This window comes from Neovison vison, chromosome 7, assembly GCF_020171115.1.
Source record: "Neovison vison isolate M4711 chromosome 7, ASM_NN_V1, whole genome shotgun sequence".
NCBI classification, from domain to species: domain Eukaryota; kingdom Metazoa; phylum Chordata; class Mammalia; order Carnivora; family Mustelidae; genus Neogale; species Neogale vison.
The window spans coordinates 50190501-50214953 of record NC_058097.1 but is presented as its reverse complement, the minus strand read 5'-3'; the positions used below and the strand labels follow the sequence as shown (position 1 = coordinate 50214953).

Below are 24453 nucleotides of genomic sequence, written 5' to 3'. Positions count from 1 at the left end.
TCTTTGGACATTTGACCCTTGATCCTCTCCAGAACCTTCTCCCTTCCCCACAGTGGCCCAGTGGAGAGGGTGTAGGTTTGCTGGGGTTGGGGGTTGGGGGTGAGGATCCTGGGGCAGTGGAGACAACGACTTGGGGTTCCAGAACCCCACATGGCCCCCTCTATACACAGCCTCTTCCTTCTCTGTTTTCTACCCTCCTCCCTTCCTGCTGATGTGGAAAATTTCCTCTGCAGTCCCCAGCCCCCCTTTCTGGCCAGCCAAGTTGTCATGGAAACTGCATCCTGCTTGGGGTGGGGGTAGAGAGGGTTGGGAGCCAGGGAGAAGGGAGGCTGTTGGGGACTCTGGGCTCCCAGTCTGTCCCTTGCTCCCGAGTTTCCGGTCCCCGCCCTCGGGCCTGTAACCCACCCCCCAACCCCATGTCTCAGCACCCGTGTTTCTTGTCAACATTCCTCCTCCATCTTTTCCTCCTTTGGCTCTGTCCCCGACTCTCTCCCTCCATCCTGTCGCTGTCTCCGGGCCTCTCTCTGGACCTCCAGCCCTCCAGCCCCGCCCTGCCTTCTCTGGGCTGGCTGCCATTCTGTCCTCAGCTGGGCCAGGCCTGCATCTCCTCCCCACCCCAAGTTCCCAGGGAGGCCTGGCCTGGTGGTGTCCCGTCTCCTGCAGGCAGCAGGAGCTGGAGTCTGGCTCCCTGCAGCCCTGCAGCCCCGCCCCTAGCCTGGCTCCAACCTGGTCTCCTTAGTTCACCTTGACTTCTCACCTTTCATCCACTCCTCTCCCAGTCACACCACCACCAGCACCCCCAATACCACGCTCTTGCTCCCACCCGCGCCCGATCCCCCACCTCCCATTGTCCAGGGAGAAGTCTGCGAGGCCTGCGAAGGCCCTGAGGTCCTCCAAAATGAGGCCTAGCCAAGGCGCCCTGCAGGTGCCTGGCCTCGGAGATGGCGGAGGCTGCAACGGCAGTGCGGCTCCCTGCCCCCAGCCACCACCTGGTACCCGCTGCAGTATTGCCATGGCAACCAGGATCGCACTGAAAGAGGCCGGGAGAGAAAGAGAGCATGAAAGGGAGTGACAGGGCGCTGGGCTCCAAGAGTCCCAGGTCTACAGGCAGGAGCAGAGACCCCAAATGGCCATCACAGAGGTGGGCACTGTCTGGCCCCTAAGGGAAGAAGGTGCTTTAGTAGGAGTCCCAGGTCGGGGAGACAGGAGATGTGGGTGCACGCAGCCACCAAAGAGGGCACATAGCACACAGGACCCGGGCCTGCCAAGTGTGGGGGCCCAGCTGAGGGCCCAGCCTTGTGTGTCCATGGGCCACGTCTGCCCCAAGTGGACCCTCTGCGGGCCTCGACAGTGTAAGATGGTAGCCCTGGCGGGGTTGCCTGGCCGACCCCTGGGGTTCACTCCCACCCGCTGACTACTGTTCCCTCCCTGGGCGGTGTGTGAGACCCTGAGCTTCTGAGTTACTGCACAGCCCCCTCCAGCTCCTTTCCCCCCATAGCTCTGTGTAAGCCAGAAGGCAGAGCAGCTCCCTGGGCCGGCCCGCCTTCCCCCTTTCGGCCTGACTCTCTGGCTCCAGGCAGTGGCTTGGGGTTTGCAGAGGGGATGGACACATCTGGTTTGGCTCTGTTCTGAGTTGAACTGTTTCCCCTAAAAAGATATGCTGAAGTCCTGACCTCCAGGACCCGTGAATGTGACCTAATATGGAAACAGGGTCTTTGCAGATGATAGAATTAAGATGAGCCCCTGCTGGCGTTGGGTGGGCCCTAATTCCGTATGCCCCGTGTCCTTATAAAAAAGAGGAAATTTGGACAGAGAGATAGAGCATGGGTGGATGGAAGAGGGGAGACTGGACGGTAGCTGAGCGGGAGGAGGCAGGGAAGGATCTTCCGCACAGGCTCCAGAGGGAGCAGGGCCCTGCCCGCACCTTGATTCTAGGAGCTGCCCAGCCCCAACCTGTGGTCACGCTACCCACGCCCCCCCTACCCTGGCCCCCACATGAGTGAGGGTGGTGGGGACAAGGGCCTCAGAACATCGGGAGGTGCTCGGTGCCTGAGCCCTGTCTGGAGCTCCTGGGGTCAAGGGTGAGGGGAGAGCCCCCAGAGGTGCTGACACCTGCGATCCTCTGGGCGGGCCTGTGACACTTGACTTTTCCATCCTCATTGCACCCCCGTCCGCATTCACTGTTTTCTCTGTCCTCCATGCTTTCATGACCCAAAAAGAATTTTTTTTTTTTTTTTACTTTTTCCGTGTTTTTTTTTTTAAAGTAATTACAGAGCAGGTAGTCGTTGACGCAAACCTCCCTTCAGTATCAAAAGAGTCTGTGGGCCAGGTGAGGGCTGGGGGTGAAGGGGGCAGGGTAGGGTGTCTGGAGGCTCTGACCGTGTCTGTCTCTTCAGTTTCGAGGGCGTAGGGGCGGGAGGGGGGACAGGCGTCAAACTGCAAAAAATGAACCGTAAAAGGAAGGTCGTTGGGGATGAGGGGAAAGGACACCCCCCGAAAAGCTCCGCTCTCCCCCGGAAGGCGGAGGGCCGGGATGGTCGGTCGAGAACTCGAGGAGGAAAAGCGGAGGGTTCCAGCCACTTCTCCGGAATCCCGCAGCCCCTCCCTTCGCCTGGGTTGGGAGGGTGCGGCCAGAACCGCTGGGGGCCCGGTTCCCGGAGCCCCGCCCTGTCCTCGCGGGGGGCGGGGGTGAGCCACCTGGGGTCCGAACGCGGGCGGGGCTGCGACCCCTCCTTCCCCGACCTTCCCTGCGAGGTCCGGGCGCCAGCGCGGGGGGGGGGGGGGGCGGGGCTGCGGGGAGGGTCCTGGTGTGGCCCGAGCCCCGGGGCGGCCCCTTCCACCCCCCCGCCCGGCGGCTTCAGATCTGCGTCTCTTGCACGTTCTCCTTGGAGCCACTCTTGAAGAGCAGAGGTTCGTGGATGGAGTTGAGCCCTGGGGGGCCCTTGCCCCCGCAGCCCCCGCCGCTGGGGTTGCCGCTGTAGTGCGCCTTGAAGGCGGCCGCCACGTAGTGGTGGTGGTTGAGGTGGTCTCGCTCCAGGGCGGGCAGGGCCAGGTGGCTGTCCCCGCCGACGCCCCCCCCGCCGGCCACGGCGGCGGCGGCGGCCACGGACACGGCCGAGGCGGCAGGCAGCTCGTCCTCCACGTTGATGATCTCCACGGTGCGGGTGGGCCCGTGGTGCTTGTGGAGCTGGTGCTGCTTGCGCAGCTTGTAGAAGGCCACGAGCATCACGGCGGCCATGAACGTGATGGCCACGAAGCAGCCGATGATAATCTTGGTGGTCTTCATGACGTCGTCCAGGTCCTTGAGGGCGTTCTCCGTCACGTCCGTGATGGGCACCGTGAACGCCTTCTCCGTGGGCCGCGAGGAGCGCGGGGCTGGCGCCGTGGTGGATGACGAGGCAGGGCCGGCAGCGTCCCCGGGCCGGCCCCCGCCCCAGACACCGTCCGTCGTGGGCCCCGGCGGCTCCTTCTCCGTCCCCCGCGGCTGCAGGGTCTCCTCTCCCGGCTGCGTCTCCAGGGTCTCCACGGTCACGGTGGTGAAGTAGGTGTAGCCGCCGCTGCCGCCCCCGCCGCCGCCGCCGCCCGGGCCGCCCGGGCCGACCCCACCGCCAGCACCGCCGGCCGCCACGGGGTCCACGGCCGAGACGTTGAGCGTGGCGGAGGCGGTGGTGTTGCCGGCCGAGTTCGTCACCATGCACGTGTACTGGCCCGTGTCCTGCACGGTGACGTTGGTGAAGTTGAGCGTGCCGTCGTGCAGGACGGAGATGCGCACGCGGTAGGAGCCGTGGGTCATGAGGGTGCCGTTGGGCGTCAGCCAGTTGACGGAGGTCATGGAGGTGCCCGTGCGGCACTTGAGCTCGGCTGCCATGCCCTCGGTGACGTTCAGATCCGTGGGCGGCTCCACGATGACCGGCGCGTAGCAGGTGAAGTGCGACTGGTCCAGCTCACCGATATAGCGGCCCTTGAGGCCGGCGGGTGCGTGGCAGCGGGCACAGCACGTCGTGTTGCTGGGCACCGTCTCCTTGAGCCACCAGCTCAGCCAGAGTACGTCGCAGTTGCAGTGCCAGGGGTTATGGTTGAGGTGGACGCGCTCCAGGCGGTGCAGGGGCGTGAAGAGGTCGTGGGGCAGCGACATCAGGTTGTTGTGGGACAAGTTGAGCTCCTCCAGCGACTTGAGGTCGTCGAAGGCATTGCGCTCGATGGTGGCCACCTGGGCGTGCATGAGCCACAGCTTGCGCAGGCTGGTGAGGCCCTGGAAGGAGCCCGGGCGGATCAGGTCCAGCCGGTTGCCCGACAGCTCCAGCTCCTCCAGGCGCACCAGGGCCGTCAGGTTGGGGATGTCCTTGAGGTTGCACATGCCCAGGTTGAGGTAGCGCAGGTTGACCAGGCCCTCGAAGGCCGCCTCCGAGATGTACTCCAGCCGCTTGAGCTCGCCCAGGTCCAGGCGCCGCAGGGACGGCACACGGTTGAAGGCATACGAGGGGATGCTCTCGATGGGGTTGTTGCGCAGCCAGAGCTCCCGCAGCTTGGACAGGTACTCGAAGGCCTGTGTGGGCACCGTCGTGAGCCGGTTGTCGAACAGCTCCAGCGTGTTGAGGCTGGGCAGCCCGTTGAAGGCGCCCACCTCGATCTTGCGCACCAGGTTCTTGCTCAGCTGCAGGATCTCCAGGTGCCGCAGGTGCTTGAACGTGTCGGTGCGGATCACCTGCGGTGGGGGAGAGGAAACACTATCAGCGCTGCCCCTGGGGCGGCTAATCAGGTCAGAGTCCCTTGCACCCAGCACACCACGCCCCCCCCCGCCCCCACGCAAGTGCAGAGCCGCGCCCCGCCCCCCGGGGCCTGTAACCCCTAAGACTACCTTGGGAAACCCTTTGTTTCTCCCCGAGGCAGATGCAACACACTTGACGCACGTGACGCACCCCTGGGCGCGCCTCTTCTTGCGTGGTTCCCCGGCGGGAGAGGAAGGCGGTAGTCCTTCTCCGGTTTGCGGCGGGCGCTCACAGACCCTGTGTTCACTGCGGCATAACCAGACACGACCCGAAGGTCTGTCCGCCGCTCAGGGACCCACACTGTGTGCGCGCTCCGGAGAAAACTGCAGCAGCCGAGGAGGAAGCAACTGTCCCTACACACGGCCGCTCTCAGCAGCGGGCGTCCTGTTGAGCTAGAGAAGCCGGACACGAAGGCGCGCCAGCGGTAGGGTCGTGTCCGTCCCGCGTCTGACCTATGCTAAGCGGTCGTCTTTGAGTGTGGCAGGGTCAGGGGTGGAGGCCAGGCTGGCAAGGGGCACGAGGGAACCTTCTGGGGTGATGGAAAGGTTTTCAGCTGGGGTGGTGGCTGTCTGGATGAATAAGACTGCCAAAGCTCCCAAACTGTACGGAAAACAGGGGCATTTTGTTATATGTAAATTACACCTCAGGAAAAAAAGATTAAAAACGCTCACACCAACAGCTAACAGACACTGAGCCCCTCTTTGGCACGAGACACCATTCTAAATGCTCATTTAATCCACCAAACTGCCCTATGAGGTAGGTACTTAATATTTGGGACTATGAAATCCATAAAGCTCCAAAAACCAGAAGATTTTCCCTAACTTTGGCACCAAATGCCATACGGTGGTACAACCTGATCAGAACTCACGTGAAGCTAATTTAGAGTTTTTTATTGAGCCCACTCATGAGACTGTTAAAACACTTTACTCTGGAAATAGTCCCACACTTGCTAAGAGGTAGCGGTGGGCGGGGGGGAGTATAAAATATGTGCTGGACGTTAGGGCCTCACCTTTTACCAGCAGATGTCAGAACATCTGGCCTCAAGGGTTTCACAGGAGGGATTATGAATTATCTGCATCTTAGCGGGAGGCAGAGAGAGGTGCAGTGACTTGCCCAAGGTCACACAGAAGGAGATGACAGACTTGCTATCCGGCTGAGGTCATCTCAGGGGAATGACCATAGTCTGTGGGGACTCCAGAGACCCCGCTCTTAACCCCTGAGCTTGGCTGCAGCCTCTCCAGGTAGGGCCCAAGGGGCCGCAGGAGGGGCGGTGCTGGGATGGGCATGGGAGGCAGAATCTTACCAGATTCTCCTTAGTAGTCCCAGTGCCGGGTGCACTGAGGTGTGACCGACCATGAATGTGTGACCATTCAGATGGCTTTTCTGAAGGCTAGTTAATGCCCTGGGGAGTGCTTGCGTTATAATATTGGGGTGGGGGGGAATAGAAAACTCCAGAGTATACACTATGTGGATTTTATTTTCTTTAAAGTTTGAATTTACATAATCCCTACACCTAGTGTGGGGCTCGAACTCACAACCTTGAGATCAAGAGTTGCGCCCTCCACTGACTGAGCCAGCCAGGCGCCTGTGACTTTGTAGAATTTTAAAAAGAAGCTGAGGAATTAGGTGTACTCATATACGCACCAAGAAAAGACCATAAGTACGTACTCCAGGCTCTTCTTGGCAGTGAAGTCCAGCTGTCGGGGATTATGGGCAATTTTTTATTTACTTCTTTCTTTCTTTCTTTCTTTTTTTTAAGATTTTATTTATTTATTTGACAGAGATCACAAGTAGGCAGAGAGGCAGGCAGAGAGAGAGGGGGAAGCAGGCTCCCCACTGAGCAGAGAGCCTGATGCGGTACTCGATCCCAGGACCCTGAGATCATAACCTGAGCTGAAGGCAGAGGCTTAACCCACTGAGCAATCCCTATTTACTTATTTCTTTAATGAACCCAAATTACTTTTATCCTAAGTAGAAAAGAATTTTTAAAAGCTTTTTTAGGGGCGACAGGGTGGTTCAGTGGCTAAGCGTCTGACTCTTGATCTTAGCTTAGGTTTTGATCTCAGGGTCGTGAATTCAAGTCCTGTGTTGCGCTCCATGCTGGGCATGGAGCCTACTTAAAAAAAAAAACAAGTGAAAATTTATTTTTTAAAAAGACTAGCTGAGAGGCACCCAGCTTAAGGAACAATAATATTCCTGACACTGTCATAATCACAGACTAACAATAGCCACCTTATGTCCGGGCTATTTAGCAGAAATACAATGTGAACTACATATTACTTTTATATTTCCTAGAAGCCACATTAAAAAAAAGAAAACCAAAACAGGTGAAATCAATTTTAATAATATATTTAACCCAATATATCTAGAATATTATGATTTCAACGTGTAATCAAGATGAGAACTATGAAGGAACTATTTTATCCTCTTTTTGCAGTCTTTGCACACGTGGTTTACGGCCCGTGCGCTCAGTGGCCCCGTGTGGCCAGTGTGGCCACTGTGTTAGGACGAGAAGGTTACCAGGTGCTTCTTTGCGTCTTGGACGCTTTGTGAATACAGCTGCATTTTATCCTCCAGCTGCACTTTATCCTCCAGCAGCTTTTTTTTTTTTTTTAAGATTTTATTTATTTATTTGACAGAGATCACAAGTAGGCAGAGAGGCAGGCAGAGAGAGAGGAAGGGAAGCAGGCTCCCTGCTGAGCAGAGAGCCTGATGTGGGGCTCGTTCCCAGGACCCTGGGACCATGACCTGAGCTGAAGGCAGAGGCTTTAACCCACTGAGCCACCCAGGCGCCCCTCCAGCAGCTTTTTGAACTAGGACTGTTAGTGCCTGTTTCTGAAAGGCAGGAATGGAGGCCCACAGAGGTGGCCAGTGGCTGGGACATCAGATGCACCGTGAAGACAGAGCCCAGTTCTTGTCCCATTCCCCTCTCTCCTGGCTATGGGGCCTGCTGGTTGGACTCTCTGGGCCTCCCATGCAGGGCTGGCTGTGAAGGGAGAATGAGAGCCACTTTGGAGGCCACAGTGTGATCACTACAGAGTGTGCGGGGCGGGGGGGCTTCTTGTTGTTGATGTTCGGTAACTTGTGTGCCATTGGGATCAGAGCCTGAGGAGGGTGGCTCTTGGGGCAGAGAACCCCTTACTGCTCCATTTAACTGAAAATCAGAGACGTGAGCCTGACACACTGGGGCCCAGCAGTCCCTCACCACCCCTCTGTTCGCTGACTCAGTGCCCCATCCCTTCCTTTTCATCCCATGGCCCAGCCCCACTCAGCCTTCTCCTCTCCCACCTGGACATCCGGCCCCAGACTCCTGTTTATGCCCACACCCCCGGTCCCTCCAGGAACCCCATTATTCCCAGTGCAGGTTTCTTCCACTCCATACTGATGCAGACCAGGAATGACTCCGACAGTGCCATCCCATAATAAGACCCAGTCTCCGCCCTCCAGTGGCATCGATGGGCTTGGCGAGATCTCCCCTTCCTCTTCCAGCGTCACCCCCTCTGCCCTTTCCTGCTCTTGGCAGGTCCCAGAACACAGCCTCTGGGACTCTGCACTTGCTGTTCCCTCTGCCAGGAAGACCTTCCCCTCTTTATGGCCTCCTGCCATCTGTCCTTCGACACCCAGCTCCCATACTGTCACTCCCTGGCCCCTGCCACAGCTGTCTGTGCCCTTATCATCAGAGTCCAGGCCCCCTCCAGGGCTCAGAATGCTGCCCTGGGCCCTTCCCCCCATGGAAACCAGATTCCTGAGAAAAGCCCTGGACACCTGGCCTGAGGAAGGAGTCGTTGTGCGCTCAGGGTGAAAAGGAGAAATGAGCTACATTTGGGCTGTTAGAACTTTGTGATTCTCAGATCATGTGAATGGCTTCTAGTGGGATGGAGTTTGGGGGAAACACCCAGCTCAGAGTAGGGACCCGGAAGGGACATCAGCTCAAATCTCCTGCAGGCAGGGCCTCAGTGGACATTAGATAGAATAACAAAGCAGATTTCCATATACCTTCCTCCTTCCATGATAAAAGTAATATATACTGGGGCATCTGGCTGGCTCAGTGGGTTAAAGGCTCTGCCTTCAGTTCAAGTCATGATCCCAGGGTCCTGGGATTGAGCCCCGCATCAGGCTCTCTGCTCAGTGGGGAGCCTGCTTCCTCCTCTCTCTCTACCTGCTTCTCTGCCTACTTGTGATCTCTGTCAAATAAATAAAATCTTTTTAAAAAGTAGTATATACTAATTTCAGGAAAAAGTCTTGAGAGGAAAAGAAAAATGAGCCAAAGTACCTCTACTTATATTAACTTATGTTAACAATTTGGTATACATCCTTCTAATCTTTTCTTCCTGCATATAATGCAGGAATATATCTCTTTTTCACCTTTTTTATATTTCACAAAATTTTGGTGACATGATATTTCCTCCTTGGCCCTGAATTTCCCTTAGTAGTAGTATTACACTGTAGGGGCGATTGGCTGGCTCAGTCAGTAGAGTGTCTGACTCTTTGATCGCGGGGTCATGAGTTCGAGCCCCATTTTGGGAGTAGAGATTACTTAAATAAAAATGAAAAAAAAATTTTTTTTTTTTACTTAAATAAAAATGAAACTTAAAAAAATAGTATTACAATGTATTTTCCCATTTCATGATACATGCTTCAAAAACAAATTTCATGGCTATCTAGAATTATTTTCCAGGGTGATACCTCCTTTGGGACATTGAGATGGAATTGTCAGGGTCAATTACTTATTTTCCTTAATACGCTTCTGCCTTCTCTAATTTCCTGCAGTGAACATGGCTAACTTTTAGAGTGGGACTAAACCCCAGTAAATGCTATCAGATGAAGGAATCTGGTCTAAAGCTCTCTGGTGGCACCTGCAGGATCTGGGATGGAGGTGGGGGAATTCAGGGGGAGGAGCAGAACACACTGGCAGGATGGCCTCGAGGAGGGCTGGCCTGGGGTCTCTCCAGGCAACAGGGTGTGTACCCAAGACTGGGGCCACAGCCCCAGGACCCTGAGAGGCCCTGGGACCTGGCTCCTGTGGTCCCCACGGGGGAGACCGGGCTAATCCCATGAGGTGATATCCGACAGCAGCAACAAAAAGCTTCCCTGATCAAACGCATCTGGAGCCGCACAGTCCCTCCTGGAGGTGCCACTGCTGTGAGCTTAAAGTCCAAGAAGTCCTATGGGGAAGGACGGTTCCACTTTGCTCCACTCTGGGTTTCCCAAACATCACAAGCACAGAACCCTCCTCGCAGGGTGCCTTTTATCATCGCCCTGGGAAATGCTGGCAAGGCACAAAGCAGGCCCTCACTCACTCGCAGGTTCTATTAAAATAATAGTAAGGACGACTGCAGCTTCAGGAGGAGGATCCCGTCATCACTAATCACCAGGGGGAGAATGGGGTGGGCTCTTAAAAGGTTAGACTTGAGAGTTTGGACCTAGAAATCCAGAACAAAAGGGCTGCTGGTCCAGGGGCCAGAGACAACTCGCCCTCACCTAGTCTCCATGGCACTTAGCTCTGGGGCCTCCCCAGTTCCCCAGGAACCCATTTGCAAGCTGAGCAGGAAAGCATTGTGTGCCCATCTGCTCCTCCCCCCTTCCAGGGTCCCTGTTCACAGTGCAGCCCCCCAGCCCAGCTTCCTGGTGGAAGGCAGGCCTGCAGCCCTCCTTGGCTCCCCAGTGCTCTCAGAGGAAATTCAGCCCTGCTTGGCTGACTTCTGCTCGCCTCTCCCCTCCCCTCTGCACAGCCCCCTGCCCTTGGCAATCCTCACTCTGGTGACATTTCAGTCAATAACCACTCCTAAGCCCAGCTTCCTGGTGGAAGGCAGGCCTGCAGCCCTCCTTGGCTCCCCAGTGCTCTCAGAGGAAATTCAGCCCTGCTTGGCTGACTTCTGCTCGCCTCTCCCCTCCCCTCTGCACAGCCCCCTGCCCTTGGCAATCCTCACTCTGGTGACATTTCAGTCAATAACCACTCCTAGAACTATCTTTGCTTATGCTGCTCTCTTCTCAGAATGTCCTTCACTTTTTGTCTGCCTGGAAAATTCCTGCTCACTCCCTTGGAGCCAACCCAAATGTCCCTTATTCATTCATTCATCCACTGCTTTTTATTGCATGGGGATAAAGCAGTTCTGAAGGTGCAAATGGGGGGGCACTCGTGAAAGGGCATCGTGATGTCGACCTTACAGTTGTCCCTGAGACTCAAGGGAATCGCTGACATTTGCTCAGCACAGGACTTGGCACTGCAGGTGCTCACTGAGACGAGGTGACAAATGCCAGGCTCTGGGCTGGGCATTCGTTTGTCACCTCAGCTGTCCCCCACCAGCCCTGCAAGGCAGACTATTGTCAGGCTTACTTTTCAGAGAGGGAACTGGCTCAGTGAAGTCACACAATGAGGATGCTGCAGACTTGCGGTGTGTACCTGGAGCCCGAGGCTCAGTGAGGTCCAGTGACTCAGTAGGGAATCCCACCGTGCCCACTGGGAAGTACACAGCTGGGATTCCAGCCCACATCTTCCTGGTCCTCTGGATGGAGAGACCACAACTATCGTATGTCCATATGTCCTTAAGGTGCTTGCTGGCAGAGGCTGCTCCTGCTCTGTGAGCTTTGTCTCAGAAGTGATGGGAAGGGCATGTGTGAAGGGAGATGAGGGGCATTTCCAAGGGGGGTTGGGTCCCTCCAATCACTTTACTAATGTACTTGAGAGCTAAGCAGGACGGGGGTGTTGCTGCAAAGGGAAGCCTGGTTTTATTGAAGATGTGCTGTTGGGTTGCTTTAAATAGTGAGGGCTTTTATTTTTACCAGGATTCCAGTCAGTTCTCCCTCCTCTGCAGGATGCCTGGGGAACAGCCTAGAGGAGAGTTGCTGGGTCTGGGTTTGAATTCTGGCTTCACTGCTGACCAGCTGTGTGACCTGTGGCGAGTGTCCTAATATCTCTGAGCCCACTTTCCTCACAGATACTGCAGGATCACCGTGAGACTTGGACAAGATCTAGAGTGCTTAGGACATGGCAAGCATGCAGAAATATATATATTTAAAAATTTTGATTCAGCTCATAGTGATCATGACCATTTGTCCAAGTCCGGGCATCCAGTTTCTTCCTCAGCATCTTTCTTCTACATTGGCTAACATGTCATTCAGACACCATCACATCCTTGCTCACAGTCCTCCTGTGGCTCCCTATCACTCTCAACCTGGGGTCAGAGGCCCTGTAGGACTGACTGTTCCAGTGCCTCTCCTCTACTCCAGCCTTAGGGAGATGTGTGAGTTCCACACGCTTGCTGTGCTGTGCCCAACATCTCTGCCTTTGCATAGGCTATGCCCTCTGCCTGGGATGCCATCCTCATCCTTGTTCTCTGAGAAATTTCAGTTGCCTTCCCCCAGTAAGCCCCCTGTGTTTCCCTGATCACTAATGTGTCACGCACATTCTCTTACCATACTGGCTTAATGAATCCATCTTTCTCCTTGGCTAGGCTTTGAGTCTTTATAAGTGGACACCATCTGGATGGTTTCCACATTCCCTGTCCCCTAGTTCCTGGCCACCGTCAGCCAAGTGTGTTGAGTGAATGGGCCAGAATGGACAAGGGTCTGATTTGGAGAGCACCCCAGTTGTGTTAGTTGATGTGCGCCTGCACACCTTTTGGCCTGGGTGACAATGCCAAAGTGTTGAAACCCTCAGTGATATAACTGGTTCCAACTAACTGTTTTTTGTTAACATTTGCCATCTTAATTGTTTTCATCCATACTGACCTGCTGTCTTAGGTGTGTCTTTTGGATTTCGTTTTTAATATAGTCTTAAAAATCTCTGTCTTTTAACTGGAAGTTTAGTCCACTTACATTTATTATAATTACTAGTATGTTGGGAATTATTCTGTTATTTTGTGCTTTTTCTTTGCCTGACTTTTTGCAGCCTATTCTTTCTCTTCCCTGTCATCTTTTTCATTGATTTCCTTATTCCATTTCCCTTATCTACTATTTTATAATTTTTAATAAAAGATTTTATTTGAGAGTGAGCAAGTGAGAGAGAGCACAAGCAGGGGGAATGGCAGGCAGAGGGAGAAACAGATTCCATGCTGAGCAGGGAGCCCAAGGTAGGGCTCCTGGGATCATGACCTGAGCCGATGCAGACAGTTAACTGACTAAGGCACCCAGGCGCCCCTCTAGTTTAGAATTTATGTATTTTCCCTTTCTCTTCTTTTAGTGGTCACCCTTAAAATTTAACATGCATACCTGAAGACCACTGTTGGCCAGTTCCTCTCCTCTCCTCCCAAACAGTACAAGGCTGATCCATCCCTACTCTGAAACAGTGTCATCCTGGGCAGGTTCCCAATGAGGCAGAAGGGCAAAGCCATTACTTGCTAGTGACTGTTGTGTACCAGACCCTGTACTAAATGCTCCAAGGTGGTGATCTTAGTTCTTGTGGAAATCCTGTCACGTGGGGGTTGTTGGCCACATGTCTCTGTCTCCCCTCATATTTGATAGTTTACTGCAGAGAGGAAAAGTTAATCTGCCTTCAGTCTCATAGCTCTGAAGTAGTGGAACCAAGACTTGAAGTCTGCTTCTCCTCAGTCTGACTAAATATGAAGTCTCCATCGTGTCCACCCACCCTGAGCCAAGAGGGCTGGGCTCTCTGTTGTTTTTGATGTATTCTTTGAGCTGTGGTGCCTGTTCATGATTCAGCCATTACCCACGTGTTGATTTGCTCATTTGACAGATATTCTTTGAGTGTCTGCTATGTGTCAAGTATCTTGCTGGGCTCTGGGGATCCAGCTGTGGACAAGAAAGACACAGCCCTGACTTCCCAGAGCCTGACCTCAAGTGGGGAGGACACTAAACATAATAATTATGCAAATGATCATTTGAGTGGCCATGGTGTAAACAGCTCACAGGTGCTGCCCTGCCTGCAGGGGGAGAGGCAGGTGTGGGCCGCTCCAGGGCACAGTTTGACATCCCCCCAACCCCAGCAGATAATCTTAAACCCCGGCACTCTTGTGACCACTGGCCCAGAGGAGGATGGACGCAGTGGGGACTGGTTCTTGGAGAGGGCAATTCCCCTGGTCCTCCTGGCCTGATGTTGGGCCTGGAAGGACACTGATGTTCTGTGATGTTGCAGAGGAGGTAGTCCTGGGGTCTCGCTTCTGACAGGCACCTAATAGCCAAGTACCCATAGCCCCTCACTCCTTCAGCTGAGTCCTCCTCCACATGGGCCTGACTCTGTGCTTAGTGACAAGGGTATGGATGCCAGTTAGGCAAGGGAGGGTGATCCATTGACAACCACTCCCAACCCTGAGGGGGAGCCTCTCCTCTCCTGTCATCCTGGAAGCTGGCCTGTTCTTTAGGGGACTTTCCGCTTCAGCTATGGTAGGTAAACATAACTAACACTGAAAAGCCCCACTGCATTCTGTTGGGGTTTTTAAGAAAATAAACCATCAAGAAATCCTTTATTAAAAATTTAACTGTGGTAGGAAATGATTAAGTGAATTGTTCACCTTAAGGCTATGAAGATAGATTGTTTTTCTACATTTTGAATGTATGAACTGATAACAAAGTTTAGTAGCTTACTGTCTTTTCTTGTGTTAGTTCTTTGCATGCACAATTTAAAAAACATTGTAGTTTTTCTGTACCAAGTGCTTTTGTGATGACTTCTTGTAGTTCCTCCTTCCCTGTGGCAAGGGCCTTGTGCCTCTCTTTTCAATTGGGATCCCCTTGAGGGAATCTGGCAAGCTTGGGTGCTCCTGCACTGAGCCACGTGGGCCTAGACTCAGCCTCTTGGGGCCTCAGTGTCCTCCTCCGTAACATGGGCACAGGAGTCCTGAGGACTAGGTGAGAACAAGCCTGCATCACAGTAACCCAGCACAGCCCAGGGGTACAGTGGCCATTTAGAACACAGCATCTCCTCCTTCAGTGAAATCCATAATTGTTTCTGTCAACCTTACACCTTTGCTGCCCCAAAACAAGTTCTAAACCTGCTAGAAGTTTCCAGGTCATGCTGGCATTGAGCTCTACCGGCAGGTGCCCAGAGGCTCTGTGCTCCACCTTCCAGGAACCATGCTGGGTGAGGGCGGCTGGAGCCAACCTCTCAGCCTCCACAGGCTGGCCTTCCACTGCTGCACAAGCGGTGGGTGGGGAAGGGCTCTGGCCAGAGTTCAGCGGCCCCCACTATCAACCCAAGAGGAGAGAGCCCGAACTGCTCTTTTCCTTAGTACCCGGGGCAGACTTAGACTTGTTTTGTGCCTGCCCCAGCCCTGCCGACCCTTTTTGTTGGCACACCGCTGGAGTCCTGATGGCTGACCATTTACTACCTCTGCGACTGGGGGTCAAGTTTAGGCCTGCTCCCCCATCTGTGCAATGGGGATTATAAAATCTACTTCCTAGGATTGGTGAGAGGATGAACTGCCTTTTTACACATTAGGAGCTTAGTGCCTGAGAGCTCCTGTCACTTTCCTTCTCCTCCTCCTCCTCCTCCTCCTCCACACTTGGGCTCATGCTCTCCCCTCCTGGAACACCATCCCAGCCTCTGCACCTGCTCAGGGCACTAGTCACCCAAGGCTCTCTTAAAAAAAAAAAGAAAAAGCCTTCTTGCTAAGGCCTCCTAGACATCCTTGCCCCGTGCGTGCCTCTTCCTCTCAGATGCCGGCCCCATTCACACAAGAGTATGTCCACTCACCCCGGCCTATTCCCCTCTCCCCTGCCCTCCCGTCATCTCCTCCCATTCATCCATCTAGGAGGCCTCCTGGGCCAAGCCCTGCCCTGTTGGTGGAGTCTGGCCTGTTCCTGACCTCTGCATCCCTACCCCCAGCCTGGACAGGCATGTGAGTCTGGATGCAGATAATGCCTGGGGAGGGGAGGTAAGATCTATATCAGGAGCTAAGTGCACCCCAGCTTTGCCTAAGGCAGTGAGTGGTGGGGTTAAGAGAAGGCTGGGGGGTGGTCAAACACCTCCTTCCCAGGGAGGCTCCCTGCCTCTGCCCGCCCCCCACTCTTTGCTCAGCTCCCACCTCCATCAGGAGCACATAGCACAGGTCCCCTTCACTGCACCTACAGCAGAGCCTGGCACACAGTAGTTGCTCAATAAAGGAATGAGGGACATGAACAAGGGGCCGCAGACTGACAAGCCAGGGCCAGGCAGACACAGGAGGGGCAGACCATGCAGGGAGAGGGACTCATGGTCTCAGGGTAGCTTCCAGCATGGAGCCTGCTTCCGTGTGGGGAGGAGACTCCCTTCATGGTGTCATAGTTCTGAGGATTACACTAAATATCTGGAACCCACGAGGAAGGGAACTTGGCTGTGGCCCTTCAAGGTCAAGGTCTGTTTCCCCCCAGGATGGAAGGGCAGAGCTAGGCAGTGTCTGGGCCCCGCAGAGGGTGGCCCCGAGTGTGGTGTGGCTGGGACAAGGACAGACCAACCTGGGAAGGGTCTTTGCGGCAAGGGGAGCACGAGCCAGTTTAGAGTCCAGGGATGATGCAGTGACCCTGACTGTGGACGGCAGGCCTGGAAGAAGCTGGCGTGAGTGTCCTGATGTGCAAGGATAAGGCCAGAGCAGGGGCTGGCTGTGAGGACAGAGTCAGGACTCTAATACCCTGTTGTGATTGTATCACCAAGGATACAGAGAGTCCAGATCACTGTGAATTAAGCAACGTCTGGAATAGTGTTGAAAAAGTCCAGCTCTCTAGCTAGACTGCCTGGGCTAAGTCCCAGTTCCTCTCCGAACTGTGGTCTCCGGCACACTGACCTTCCTCTCCTATACCACAGTCCCCCCAGCCTATGAAATGGCGTAAGAACAGGACTTACAGGGCTGTTGTGGATGGAGACTGGAGCATGGCTGGGGGCCACACACACACCCCTCTTCCCCCCCGCAGCAGGCGAGAGGTGGGCTCAGAGAAGTGATGTAATTAATGGAGGCGGAGACATGGCTCTTCTGTCTCTCAGGCCTCAGCTACTCAGCAGAAACATGGGGACCCCCACCTGTCCCTCTCCTGGAAGGCCACACGGCTCTGCAAGATGGCAAGACTTTCTCTGATTTGTTAAATTTCATGGTTGCGTTTTGGGCCAGTGGTGACTTGACAAGTGTGCACACGTGTGATTAGTACATTCGGGGTGCCATGGGGACCAGGGGGCCTTGATCTTACCGGGAGTTCAGGGAAGGCACCTCTGAGGGTGAGACATTTCCCTGAGTCAGGAAAGACCAACGCGACCATGACAAAGGTGTCACCATCAACACTTGCTAGAGCTGCTCAGCAGCAGGCCACATGCCAGGGGCCCCTGCTCGGTCCTCCTAAGTAAATATATATACGCTGCCTCGTGTGACGCTGCACCCCCATGTGACCAGCATCCCCTACTAGCACACAGTGGCACTCAGTACATTCTTGTCTAAAGAGCAAAGGCGCTGAATTTCTCAGCAGCTCTGTTATTATCCCCATTTCCCTGATGATGAAACTGAAACCCAGACGGGTTCGATAATGTGCCCTAGGAAGAAGAGTGGGAGAGCATTCCAGAAAGAGGGAACACCAAGCATGAAGGCCTGAGCTGAGTGGGAGGGGCAGGGGGCCAGCAGGGCTGAGTCCTGAAGGGTTCTGTCTTAGGCAGGCTCAGTTGAGGAAGGTGACAGGTGGGACACCTGGGGGACTGAGCTCTGCTGGCATTGGACTCCAGCAACTGTGTGGCTCGCTGACAGTGCCAGGGGTGTGCGGTCCGGCCCAAGCCCAAGGCACTCAAGGAGTTCCCCTGTGTCTGCGCTGGCTCTAAATCTAGAGTCAGGCCGAGGGGGAACCCCACACCAGAAACCAGCCAAATGCCCATCACTAGGAAACGGAAGAGAGCCTGGTAACTTCATCAGACAGAATATCATCCAACGATAAAGGGGTAAGAGGGGAAGCACCGTGGCTACGGGGTAGGACAAGAAGGAGCCCCGGCAGCCACGGGGAGCAAACAGAAGCCAGACAAGCAGGTGTGTAGACATGGGATTCTGTGTGTGAGGCTCAGAAGTGAGAAGTCAGGGGAGGGGCTGTCTGATTTGACTTCCGTGAAATGGGGGAAGTAATCCTATCCTCATGCGAATGCAGAGGTCCCTGCTGGAAAAGCACTCGCAACTCACACCCCCAGGGTCAGTGCTCAGGTTTCTCTTCCCTTTTCTGGGAGCTGGTGAGCAAATCCATCTTCAGCTTGTACAGTCTTTTGTCCGTATTATTTTTAGGTATAACTTTTCCTTGATTACAAAAAGTACTCAGTGCCCTCACTGAAGAAAATTTAGATACTAAAAGGAACGAGAAGAAACGCAGCATCCACCAGAACAGTGGTGCGAAGAAGAAGGCAGTCTGAGCAGTTCTGAGTGGTCCCTGCGTTTTATTTTTGCTTTCCGTGCAGTGTTTAAGACACATGGGACATCCTACTTGAATCTTTTGAAAGCTCAGGATCCTAATCTAAGCATTTCCCTGTGTCATTGGATATTCTTCGAAACTCTGTTTTGAATAGACTCAGGATGTTCTGTTGTAAGAACTCGTGCCCAGATGACCAAGAACTGAGCTGCTACCCTCTCGCTATCCTTTGACCTCACTCTCGGAAGCCCCTCTGAGCCCCTCTTTTGGGTGGGTGGGTTGGTTTCTTGAGACAGAGGCACCCTTCCTTGTCAAGTGCCCTCACACGCCGCCCACATGACCTCATGGTGGACCCCCGAGGGACCCCGGGCAGCTCCCTGAATGCTCCATGGCTCTGAGTACTGTGTTAGGTTAAGTACGTGCATGACCCCGTCCCAGCAGTTCCCCCAGTGTGTATGCCAGAGATGCTATCAGGCAGCTCCCAAAGGGGTATCGAGGAAGAATTTGGGGTGGCAACTCCATGCCTCTTGGGTGTCTGTCCTGACTTGGGAGGTGAAAGGCAGGAAGTGAGGGGGCACCCATCAAGGAGAATTCTGTAGCAGTTAAAGCAACAGAGTACACACACACACCCCGATGTGGATGGCTCTTAAAAACCCAGGCTGGGTGAAAACATGAGACAAAGAAAGCCATCTATAATGCAGCTTCATTTACATAAATTAAAAATACATGCACACAAGGCAACAATAAGCATTTTGCAAGAACACACACAAGCAGAAAGATCCACAGTAAACACATTAGGACGGTTGACTCTGGGGAGGAGGGGAACAGAGCAGGGACAAGGATACAAAGCAGTGGAGGAGGAAAGAGAAGGCATGAGACCTCTGTGCCCAGAGAGGACCTCAGCCTCATGGAGGAGCGCTGTCCCATTTCAGAAACAGTTAAAGGGCCCATGGAAGACTGCAGATAGTTAAAAATTATTTCGCTCCTTAGGGGCAGTAGAAAAGCCACAGCCACCACGTGTTGTCCCAGTTCCTGTCTCAGAACAGTGTTTGAACCCTCCCTGAGAGTGGATGCCACTATTCTAGAGAGGCCAGTGGGTCTTGCAGGCACCACAGAGAACCCCCACTTCTGTGCGTGCATGTGTGCATGCACACACACACACACACTGCTAAGTTCTCAAGCCAGGAGCTCAGGAGCCAGCCTTCCTTCCATAGACACAGGTCTGCTGAGCACCTCCTGTGCACCAGGCTCTGTTCCCGGGGCTGGGCATACGGCAGGGAATGCGGTGTAGCCCCTACCCTCACGGGACTGGCCATTGATGTGGAGCCAGATGTCAAGCAAGTGACCATGGACAGGACAGGGCGGGCTCTTTGATCCCCAGAACTCTGGCCATTTCTATGGGGCTTTAGTGTCAGGCTCTATATATGTGTGCATGTGAGTGTATGTGTGTGTGCATGCACACACTCCCACGCAGGTGTGGGGAAGTACCAGCCACTGTGGGGAGGATGGCTCTCAGGAGCACCAGCCACTGTGGGGAGGACAGCACTCAGGAGCAGGTCACACAGGACTTGTGGGGCAGTGCCTCTGTGATATTCCCTTTGACCCTGAGATTCTACTTCTAGGAATTTATCCCAAGGGCAGATTCCAGGAAGTTCCAAGAACACGCACTGGGGGATGCTGACCACAGTGCTGTTTCTTTTCTTTTCTTTTCTTTTCTTTCCTTCCTTCCTTCCTTTCTTTTTTTTTTTTTTTAAGATTTTATTTATTTAACAGATCACAAGTAGACAGAGAGACAGGAGGAAGCAGGCTCCCTGCTGAGCAGAGGGCCTGATGTGGGGCTCGATCCCAGGACCTTGGGATCATGACTTGAGCCGAAGGCAGAGGCTCAACCCACTGAGCCACCCAGGCGCCCCCACAGTGCTCTTTCTATCACTTCAAACGCTGGAAAGAAGGGACAGGTGCAGAAATGGGAAGGCCATGCACTGGGATCCCATGCAGCCATTAGCACTGACGTTTTAGACGATGTCAGTGTCAGGGAGAAAGCTGCTCTTGTTACCCACTCAGGGTCTAAAGTCAGCTGCAAACCAGTACCAAATGGTGTGATTTCATTTCTTTCTCCAAAAGTGGGGAAAAAAAAAAAAAAAAAGCCAGGAATCTGTTGGCCAGGGTTGCCCACCGGGCACACACTGGGAGCATGCGCAGAGAGAATCTGAGCGGAAGGACACTAGATACTAATGGGTATTACCTGTTTGTAGAATCCCGCTTGGCTTTTGTCCCTGTGTTTTTACTTAGGTGTATTTTCTAGTTTTTCTAAATTAATTTGCATTCATTCTGTAATAAATAATTTAAAAATCCATTGACATGGGCACAGGAAAGGGCCAGGAAGGCTTTAAAGCAAAATATAAACGGTAGCTATTTATATCTAGGTGGTGGGATTAGGGGGTGATTTTTTTTTTCATTTTTTTATTTGGATAATTAAAAAGTTATTTCCTTAAGTTCCTCTGATGGTTCCCTTGGCAGGCTCATTCCCGTCCCCCACCAGCAAGGTGTCTCCGAGGGGAGGCCCGTTCCACTGAATGTTCACAAGTGTCCATTCTTGGGGACAGGACACTCTCCTCCCTGGGGGGCAGGCAGTTTGGGGGCGCATGGCGCATGCCTACAGCAGAACTATGCTTGACTTAGAAATAAGTTCACCCATGTGGACATTCTGACAAGGATGTGGATCAAAAGTATGGATGCCAGAGGCCTGGGAGACGGGTGACAGACACACACACACAAACAGGCCCAAGCAAAAGGGACCAGCTCAGACCTAAAACCTGGGAGTCATCCTTTCTTCCCTCTTCCCACACCCACTCTGCTGGAAAATCCTGTTGTCTCCACCTTCAAAACAGACCCAGAATCTGCCCACTTCTCACCACCTCCACCGCAACCAGCCTGGTCCCAGCCAAGCTCCAGGCATTTCTCTCCCAAATTCTGCACCAGCAAGAAAACAGCAGATCCAGGATTCAAACCCAGGGCCCCTGGCGCTTGATCCATGTGACTTACAGGCCTCCTGCACCTCAGCCGAAGAGACCCAAGTCAGCAGCCCACCTCCTCTGCTCAGAGTTTCCCCTGGCTCCCGTCTCATTCAAAGAGTGCAAGTCCTCACCATAAGCATGAGGCCCTGCAGGATCTGGCACTTTGGCCTCACCTACCATCCTCGCCCTGGCTCACTCTGTTGCAGCCACACCAGCCTTGTCGCTGTTCCTCTCACACACTAGGCAGCCTCCCACCCCAAGGCCTTTGCACTTGCAGGCCTCTCTGCCTGGAAGGCCCTTCTATAAGGCTCCACCTTCAACTCTTGCTCAAGTGTCACCTTCTCCATGAGGCCACCCTGACCTCATATCTTTAAAGCTGCAGCTAACCACCCCTCCTCCTGCACCCACCATCCCTGTCCCGCATGTCTTTCCTTTTCCCACAGCCGTCAGCATCCTGAACACACACCATTTACTTCCTTGTCATGTCCGTGTCTGGGGCTGTTCAGGCCTGGTTGTCCTAGACTACTGCCCCCACCCAGAAGACAATAAAGAGATATTTAACAAATACAGGCATCAAGGGCAAGGGCACAGATGGCTGGAGGGGGAGTCTGTAGGCTCAGATTGGAAGGCAACGAAGGGAGGCTTGCTTCTGGGACCCAAGGGCCAAATAGGCATATTCAGGCAGAGTGGTGAGCTGAGTGACTTCCAGCCCCAGGAGGACAACTGGTGTCAACTCTAGGGCTGGGCTGACAGGCCGTGCCCAGCGGCACTGGGCTTGGTCATCACAACAGAGAGCTTGGACCTCATTCTGGAGGCCAGGAGCCTGCAGAGGGTTTTAGGCCGAGGCCAGCACCCCTTGGTGGCCACTGTGGGACTGGACTGGGCATGGGGGTAGGAGCGGATGGGAGTGGGGGAGGGCATCTCAGGTCGCTAGGACGAGTCTGTGGGTGGAGCCTCATGCAGGGCCCCTGTGGGTGCTCAGCGAACGTTCCCTGCCCTGAATCATTCACTGAGCTCTCCAAAGAGAAAAGCACAGCAGAGCACAGTTCTGCTGAGGGGACGCTGCAGTAGCCTTGGGCTGCTGGGGGGAACTCAGCACACAGAGGTACTTCTGATGCGCTAACATCTCCTCTTCCGGAAACGTGCCATCCCATTTGTTCCCTGTTTCTTCCCTTCTGCAAGGTGAGCTGCCCAGAGCAGGAAAGGGCCATGCGCATCCCGCTCCCGGACAAAAACAGGGCCTGGCCTCGAGCTGGTGCTGGCACATGTGTTGATGTCACACGAACAAATGAAGAACGGAAACAGAGTCCAGAGAACAAGGGCATGGATGGGGAGAACGAAGCAAGGGTGTCGACCCCCTGCAGGTGTCAGGGGAAGGTTGGCTGAGACTAGAGCTTGGGAATGCGGAGTGGACTGGAAGCACACCAGGAGGACAGGGACGCTGCCGTGGAGGTGGGCCTGGAGCCAGAGGCCACCATCATGCAGGAGCAGGGATGGGACTACAGGACGAGGCCCCTACTGTTTCTGGACCTCAACCCTGGCCTCACTGGTGCTAGCCCCATGGCCATGTAGGACAGCCTTCTTGATGTGGGCAGCCCCTTTGGCACCATGCCCCTAAAAGACCCCTCTCTTCTGCAGAGGGGAGCCCTGACCCCAGACTCTCCGGGACAGTGAGATGGGGGCACCGACCCCTTTCCCTCCCAGGGACAGACCAGGGGGTGCCACGGGAGAGGGGAATGTTAGCTTCCAGGCCGGATCTGGACATCACACAGGAGCCCTCTTCTCTCTTGGCTTTATGGGCTGGGGTTGGGGGAGGCTTGCATGTGGGGTACTGACCACAGGTCTTTAAGACGGTTGTTCTCAGATAGGGCAAGCCCCCCTCCCCGAATATCTGGCCACATCTGGACCTATCTGGGGAAGTGGGGGGGGGGGTTGCTGCTGGCATCTAGTAGCCAGGGGTGCAGCTCAGCATCTTAGAGCACACAGCTCGGCCCCCACAACCGGAGCCCACCGGGCTCCAGATGCCAGTAGAGTAGAGGAGAGACCCTCCTTTAAAAACACACAGCTCTGCCCTCCAAGCATCATTTATAGCCCACCTCAGTCACGGTCACAGTGAATCAAATGGCAGGTGCCCCATCGGAGCACCAGCCATGTGCCGACATGGGACTAGGCACATGGGAGGCTTAGATCTCTGAATGTCACACTCTCTGGGAAGCAGGCACATGAGCTCCACACTGCACTGTACACTTCGCCAGGTGCCAGAAGATTCTAAGTCCTTGACCAGTATAAAACCCATCAGCCCTCACCCAGCCCCTTGGGGCAGGGGCTCTGTCATCCCCATTTTTCAGATGAAGAAACTGAGGTGCAGGGTCATGCCCTCAGGATCCCAGGGCCACATGGTGGGTGGAGAAGTGTGGACAGCACAGAGGCCTCGTGCAAAGGTCACTCTCTACACTCATGACTCCAGGGCCAGGCCAAGGGCTTGCCTGTCCTACACTGTGGGAGGCAGACAGGTGGTCCAACCCCTGAGCCCCAACACCCTGGCACAAAGACAGGGAACCTCGCATGAGAAAACCCAGTATGCAAATAAGATCTCCTAAGTGCCAAGGGGACACCCAGAAGGCTCTGCCAACTCGAGCAGGAGGAGCCGGCCACACCTGTGCCTCCCCTGGCAGCACCCCCCCCCCCCCGCAACCTCCACCAGCTGCTCTCCCAGCTCACCTGGATGCCATTCTCCTGCAGGTTCAGGTACCGCGTGTTGACAGGGATGCTGGCTGGGACCTCAGCCAGCTCTCTCCGTGTGCAGATCACCCGGCTGGCCTGGTTGCTGCAGGAGCAGGCCGCGGGGCAGGAGGTGGCCGGTGGGGAGCCCCCTCCGGCCGCCAATGTCATGGCCACGCCGCCCCCGCCGGCCCCCAGGGGTGGGGAGAAGAGCCAGAGGAAGAGCAGGGCCCCATGGGGCCAGGACATCCTACCGGGCAGCAGTGGGAGGCACGGGGAGCTGCGGGCGCACGCCATCCTCAATGTTCATGCTCCGCGTGGGCGCCGGGGGGCTGTGGGGGGGAGAGAGAGGGAGAGGATCAGTGAGGGACAGGAACCCCATGTGGCCTGCCTACTTCCCAACCCCCACAGTGGCTCTCTGCTGCTGTTGCCACCATCCCTGCTCCACTCAGGACCTGAAGGACGGGTCTCCCCCAGCCCCCTAGAGGGTTGACCCACCTGCTGAGGGCCGCAGAGATGAAGACTAGCCCTGCCCTCCCTGCACTGTCTCAAGTCATTCCTGACCAGAAGATTATACCCATTTCACAGAACTGACAACCAAGGCAGGGGTGGGGTGGGGAGAGAAAGTCTGCCCAAGACACTTGGCCAGT

General features: G+C 54.7%; 1 protein-coding gene across 1 annotated transcript; it reads right to left on the bottom strand.

Moving 5' to 3' along the window:
- Positions 1 to 2857: 2857 nt before the first annotated feature.
- LRRC4B (leucine rich repeat containing 4B) lies at positions 2858 to 24103 on the bottom strand. Its single transcript, XM_044260507.1, has 2 exons — positions 23804 to 24103; positions 2858 to 4705 (listed from the first exon to the last, which is right to left on the bottom strand). Exons 1-2 carry the CDS (start codon positions 24098 to 24100, stop codon positions 2858 to 2860), a joined length of 2145 nt encoding a protein of 714 aa, XP_044116442.1. The 5' UTR covers positions 24101 to 24103.
- Positions 24104 to 24453: the final 350 nt, after the last annotated feature.